The sequence below is a fragment of the Psittacula echo genome, assembly GCF_963264785.1.
Source record: "Psittacula echo genome assembly, chromosome: 12".
Taxonomy (NCBI): Eukaryota; Metazoa; Chordata; class Aves; order Psittaciformes; family Psittacidae; genus Psittacula; species Psittacula echo.
This window is the reverse complement of record NC_137747.1, coordinates 9,415,202-9,421,914: the sequence shown is the minus strand read 5'-3', so window position 1 is coordinate 9,421,914 and position 6,713 is coordinate 9,415,202. Positions and strand designations below refer to the sequence as shown.

The 6,713-nt window shown below is 65.4% G+C and overlaps 1 protein-coding gene across 1 annotated transcript; it reads right to left on the bottom strand.

Moving 5' to 3' along the window:
• Positions 1-334: 334 nt before the first annotated feature.
• LOC308226188 (bactericidal permeability-increasing protein-like) lies at positions 335-3,668 on the bottom strand (the record flags this gene model as incomplete). Its single annotated transcript, XM_080627687.1, has 14 exons — positions 335-376; positions 454-530; positions 623-686; positions 815-857; positions 1,075-1,142; positions 1,308-1,475; positions 1,611-1,712; positions 1,820-2,008; positions 2,163-2,431; positions 2,482-2,618; positions 2,728-2,883; positions 2,959-3,087; positions 3,201-3,315; positions 3,458-3,668. The coding sequence occupies 14 exons, from the start codon at positions 3,666-3,668 to the stop codon at positions 335-337; spliced, it is 1,770 nt and encodes a 589-aa protein (XP_080483813.1).
• Between the last annotated feature and the right edge of the window lie 3,045 nt (positions 3,669-6,713).

Below are 6,713 nucleotides of genomic sequence, written 5' to 3'. Positions count from 1 at the left end.
CCCCTTCAGCCCAACCCATTCCACGGTTCTATGCTGACACCAACCCCAGCATCACCGCCCCAGCACGCCTCAAGCGCAGGGGGACCCCCCAGCACCCCACTGCGACTCCAGCATCCCCGGTACCGAAGGGGCAGCGCCTGGACACGGGCGCCACCTCGTGGTCACAGGAGGGAAGCGGCCGCGGAGCCGCAGCGCTGGGAATGGAGGCACAGGACTTGAATCCCTGAGGAGGAACCCCCCGGGAGGGGCTGGGGGGGTTCCACTGCCGGTGATGGGGCCACCGGGGCAGCGGGTCTCGGATAGTGACGGTGAAGGGGACACGAGGCATCCGGTCTCACAGCTCGTGCTGCAGGTCCGTGGTGATGAGCATGAAACCCTGTGGGAAAGGGGGGTGAGATGGGGACAAGGGGGGTTTAGGGGGCACCGCGGTGGGGGGACGGGAGAAGCACCCACCTCCTGCAGCGAGAGCCGCGGGTTGAGCAGGCGGAGGCCGTGCGGGGTGGGCAGGGGGACACGGGCCTGGAGCCACTCTGTGGGGAGAGCAGAGCATAAGGGGACAGCCCTGGGGCAGCCGGAGGGGGACAATGGGGACAGGAGGGGACAGCACAGGGATATCACTCACTGTTGGCTCTGGGCACCCCGAAAAGCCTCAGCCCCAAGCTGAGCAGCGTCTCCAGCCTCTGCACCTGCAGGAAAGGCAGCCCTGAGCCCAGCACGAGGCCCACAGCACCCCCAGGACCCCTGGCCCTGCTCCCAGGGGATGCAGAGGACAAGGCTCCCCTGTCCTGTCCCTGTCCCACCCACGGCCACTCACCTCCACCGGACCCACGTGCGATGTCACCTGCGTCACTCTGAGCCTGGAGGATGGGAGCAGGGTGAGAATCAGGGACAGGGATGGGGATTGGCCCCTCCCAGGGAAGGGATGGGTCCAGCTGAGGACCCAGCCGGGTACCAGTGCCAGGGCAGCAGATACAGGTGATACAGGACCCACGGAGGAAAACAGCCACAGGTGGGGAATGGGGAGAGCTCCCGGGTACATCCATGGGGAGGCCAGACCCAGCACTGGGCACTCACCCCTTCAGGTTCATGGTGGCCCCGAGCCTGTTCCCTTTGATGATTGGCTTCCCTGTCACGTTGGCATCCTGCAGCAGGAGGTGTTGGAAAGATCAGAGCAGGGCAAGCCTGCATCACCCAACATCACCCTGCATAACCCAGCATTGCCCAGCATCACCCCAGTGTTATCCAGCATCACCAGCATCACCCAGCATCACCCCATCTCCCTGCGCCACCCAGCACCCGGCACTCACGATGTCCAGCAGGAAAGCGGGGACACGGGTACCATTGGGGAGCAACACAAAGGCCTCAGCGGAGCCGAAGAGGGCCCCGTGCACGGCATCAGGGTGGCAGGAGAACAGCGGCTGCCGGCGGGCCCAGAGCTGCAGCTCCATGGGCTGGTCTGGGAAACGCTCCTGCAGCTGAGGAGGAAGCAGGGCTGGGCTGGCACCGGCACCAACCGGGGCTCCCGGCGGTCCCCACCACTACCCTGCCCTGCGCATCCTGTCCTGCCTGTGTCCCATCCTGCCTGCATCCCGTCCTACCCCACATCCCACCTCTGTCCCCTTCTCCCTGTGTCCCATCCCACCCGCAGCCACCTGTGGGGTGAAGATCTCAAAGCTCTTGGTCTTCAGCTGAACCGGGAACCGCTGCAGGAGCTGGAAGGCAGCAGAGGGTCAGGGTGCTGGGACAGAAGGCACAGGGACACCCCGGGGACACCCTGGGGACACCCCGGAGGGGGCAGCTCTGCCAGACCCATCCCTACCATGGCACTGGAGATGTTCCTGCGCAAGGCCCCGGCCGTGAAGTAGGCGAAGGCGGCCGAGTTGGCGACGAAGTCAGTGACAGCCACCAGCAGCATGGGCTCGTGTGCTGCTGGCAGCGACACCGGCAGCGCCATGGGCAGCACCAAAGAGGGCCTCTGCTGGAACTTGTGCACCCTGAAGAACTCTCCCTGTGCAGAGAGAAGGATGGGTGGGGGAATGAAGGGGTGGATGGAGGGAAGGAGGGATGGATGGAGGGGTGGATGGATGGAGGGGTGGATGGATGGAGGGGTGGATGTGAAGCTCAGCCCTGCTCCCCCGCACTCAGCCCAGGGATGATGTTACCTTGATGGCGATGTCCCCGTGCTCTGCCGTGATGGCCGGTGGCCCCAGCAGGGAATGATCGATGGCGACGAAGGCGTCCACCTGGGTGGATACTGCAGGAACACGGGGGAGGTTTTGGGGATTCAGCCCCACTCTGGGGTCCTGCAGACCCTGCTGGGCACCAGCCCCCCCATCCCACCCTGCCTGGCCCCCGGGGTCCTTTACGCACCTCTCATTTGCTTCAGGGCATCCTCCAGCTTGATGATACCTTTGCGGAGCTTGATGCAGAGCTGGGGGCAGAGCAGGGCATCAGTGAGGCCATGGATGGGGGTCCCCAAACCACTCCCTGTGCCTGCCATGGAAGGGGGACTCACGGACACCAACACCCCATAGGGCAGGGGCCGAGCACCCACCTGCTTGTTCAGCTCCTGCTGCAGGGTCCCCTGGAGCGGATGTGCCAGGAGGTTGTAGAGCCAACTGTGGGGCAGAGCAGGGTCCTCATTACCCCAGCTCATCACCACCCCACTGCGGACACCGGGGGGTCCCTGTGTACCAGGGACAGGAGGGGAGCGGGGTCCTGCATTACCTGTGCCCGCGGTGAAACTGCAGGTGCAGGTTGGTGCCGCAGGCATTGCAGCCGGCGCTCCACAGTGTGAGGCGGCCATCCCCACCCGCGCTCACCCCCAGCACCACTGCCATGGCCAGGTCCTGCACGTGGAGCTCCAGGGTGCCGCTGTCCTGGCTGGGGATGGAGGGGGTGAGCACGGACACAGCAGAGCCCCCCCGGTCCCCATCCCCGTCCCTGTGGAGGACTCACACGGCCCCCAGGCGGGCTCCCCACTCGGCGCTGAGCCGGATGCGGGCGCCCTGCACCGTCAGCCTCAGCCCCACGTCCTCGGCAAAGTCCACGCTGGAGTCGTTCACCTGCAGCTCCTGGATGTGGATCCTGCACGACATGGATGGCCCAGTCCTGTGGCTGCATCTGGGACACGGCCGGGATGGGGATAGAGCCAGGGATGGGGACAAGGATGGGACAGGGACACTATGCACAGCTCTTACCGGGGCACAGTGTAGGTCAGCATCCCCAGGAGCGGGATGTGGTAGGAGCCCTCCAGGTTCAGCTCATGCTCCTTCTGCAGCAGTGACTGGACCAGCTTCACCCCAAAGTGCCGGCCTGCAGCAGAGCAGGGATGTGACACCCAGGAAGGGGTTCGGGGTACCCAGGATGCTGGGGAGGGGACAAGCAGGGCCAGGACAGCAGCACCAAGGATGGTGTTGGAGGGGCTGTACCCGCAGACCAGGGGGCAGACACCTACCGAATTCCAGTGCCCTCCGGGTCACCCGGGCCATGATGCCGGGGTAGGTGCCAGGGTTGATGCCAGGTTTGATGCCGGGGTTGGTGTCGGGGTTGGTGCTGGTGATGGGCACGCAGGCGCTCAGCAGGAGCAGGAGGCAGAGCCACGCTGGCACCAGAGAGCCTTGGGAATGGTGCCGGGAGCTGGTGGCTGGAGCAGAGGACGCGGCCATGGGACACGCGGCTGGGCAGAGACCCCATCCCCAGGTCCTGGCCAGGGCTTATAACAGGACAGGCTTACATCAGCTCCTGCGCACATGCGGGGCCACCGCAGCGTCCCGGCACCGAAAGCCCGGCCTTGCCCAACGCGTGACTCAAAGGGGAAGCCACTTTCCCCGTTGTTTCCCACCCGTGGGAGCAAGGGGCAGGCAGGGTCCCACGGCTGCACTGCTGCCGGCCCCATGCCACCAGCCAGGGCTCCCCATAGGGACCCACGGCTCCATGGGGTTCACAGAGACCTTGCTGGGCCACGGTCCTGAGGGGCTTTGGCTATGCCGGGACTGAAGGTGATGGAGGAGCAGGGGGATGGAGAGAGTTGGTCCCGGGGCAGAGGCAGCTGCACTGGTGGGGCAGGGCTGGACCCACTCGCACTGGGGAGCAGCGGCTGCTCCCACTTTGGGAATGGTTCTGGGGCCCCTGCACTGGGGCACCCGGTCGCCAGTGGGGTCAGGGCGGCTGCGGTGTGGTGGGAACATCGGGGCAGTCAAAGCGAGAGCAGAACTGTGCAATCCCCTCCAAAAGCCCCGGCCGCAGGCGAGGAGCCGCTTGTGCTGCTGCTGGTGGGACCATCCCCAGCGGGGTGAGCCCCAGGCCATAAGCTGCGGCTACCGGGGCATCCAGGGGTCCCTCCAGGGGTCCAGGGCTCCACCCCAGCACCATGAGGGGGGACAGGGCCCGTGGCCAACCTCAGCAGAGGATCCACAGCGCTGGGCACTGCTGCTTTATGGACCCCTCAAGAGCAGCTCCCGCTCACCTGGAACCCCCAGCACCACCAACCATGGCTGCAGCGATGGCCACGGCCACCAGCAGCATCCCAAAGGCCAGCACTGACCACGGCCACCAGCCCCGTGCCCGCCACAGCCCCTCCATCCCCAAATACCCCACCATGCACCAAGACTCACCATGGCTGGTGGCCACAGTGCCCCATGCCATCGGAGCCACAGGTCCAACCGTTGGTCCCAGCTCTGCCATGTCCCCGGGGCCGTACGTGGCAGTGACCAGCTCTGACACCTGTGTCCATCCCGGGGTGGCCGGGCTGGTTGGACCAGCACGTCACCAGCTCCCCGGTCCCTAATCCCTTCCGGGATGAATCAGGTCCCATGAAAACAACCAGGGAGCGGTTGGGGCGCAGGTGGCCGCAGGCCTGGGCCCTCCAGGGCATCCTGGTGTGGCCAAATCCGGGATCCTGGCATGTGGCAGCAGCTCAGCCCCGCTCTGAGCCTGTCCCGATGATGCCAGCCCTTTGGCAACGCCGCACCGTGTCCCCCTGCCGTGAGCGGGTGATGGCCGGGGTTCCATGGCCGGGGTTCAGCTGTGGGGCACACGGGGCTTGGGCAGGGGGTCAGGGGCTGGATGTGGGGTCCAAGAGCCCCAACTCCCCACAGCTGCAGCCGAAGCTTCCACATCTACCGGCAATGAACGGGGCAAGGACGGCTCCGGGGGGGAAGAGCCCCAACACCCCCAAGAGCAGAGCCCCCAGGGCCGGTTCGCCCCTCACCGGGCCCCTGAGGAAGGGCGGTCCCGGCCGGGCTGTGCAGTGCGAGCGGGCACCGGCAGAGGGACCCAATGAGCCCCGCGCTCCGGGACAGGGCGGGAGCGGCGGCGACGGAGGGAACCTGGGGAGTGAAGGAAGAGACAGCAGCGGGATGATAGAGGGGAACTGGGGGGTGATGGAGGGAAGTGATGGCAGCGTCACAGGGGGTAGTGATGGAAGAGACATCATCCACAGCAACCTGGAGCCCACGGCACTCCATGTGCCCCCAGCCACTGTGTCACAGCCTGGACAAGCAGTGCCCCAGTTGCCCAAGTCACCTCCCCCTGCTCACCCCCTGCCAGGAACCTGCTGGGCTGTAGAACACGGGAGGGCAGACACACACACACACACGTGCATGGAGCTGTGAACATGCCATGGACATGTGAACATACACAAGTGATCATGCAGAAGGACACACACCCTTGCAGCCAGGGTGTGCAGCCCCTGCCAGCCCTGAGCTCCAGCTGCAGGGCCTGGAATGGGGCAGGAAGGGTCCCACTCAGGCAGCTCTGGCAGCAAGAGCCCCCCATGCACCCCGGTTTGCCCCGCCAGGCCCTCAGGAAGGTCCATCCACAGCTGCAGCAGGAGGCAGCTCGGCCCCGAGGTGTTTGTGAGTCACAGAGGAGCTCAGGTCAGCGCTGCTGCCCGGGGCACCCCCAGCCCGCGGGGTTGTGCAACCCCGGATGCAACTTCCTTGTCCCAGAGAGCTGGTCCAGCCCCAGCACCAAAACAGAACTGCAGGGACAGCACCCTGGGGCCTGCACCCACTTTCCCTTGGGGCAGTGCAATGGGAGCATCGCCCACAGCCTTGCACCCCAGCACAGCCCCTGGAACTCTGCAGGGTCCCTGCTGGAACTCAGTGCAAGGACAAACCTGTGCCACACACTCACCCTCATGCAGAGACACTGGGACCCCACAGTCTCCAGGCGGGCACAGAACCCTTCACCCAGCTCCATTCCTTCTGTGGTATCATCCCATCAAGATGCCCACACAGGAGAAAATCACCCCAGTGCTGCAGCTTCCTATGGCAGAATCCGGGGCACAGCAGCCCCAGCACCCCGTTCTGAGCCTGGGAGCAAGGGGGGAGCAGGACACGGAGCACACAGGGGTAGCTGCCTGGGGGTACAGTGCTGAGACAGGTCCCACAACAGCAGCACTGGGGGGACTGAGACCAGTCCATGGGGGACTCCAGCACCCACCCAGCCCACATTGGTCCCGACAGGATCCCCCAGCTTCGTTCTCCTCGGGGGGCTGTCCCCAAACCCGGGGGTTGGGGGGAGGAAGCAGAGACGTGCCTGGTCATCAGGGCTTGTTTAATAACAAAACTCCAGCTATTGTAGAACAATATTCTCCAGCATCATTGTAATATACAATACGGGGAATGCTCTCAGCAATCTGAGAAGGATATATCAGGCAGCACCCGCGGCCCGGGCTGCGGAGGGATTCCCCCGGGGGACCCGGGATG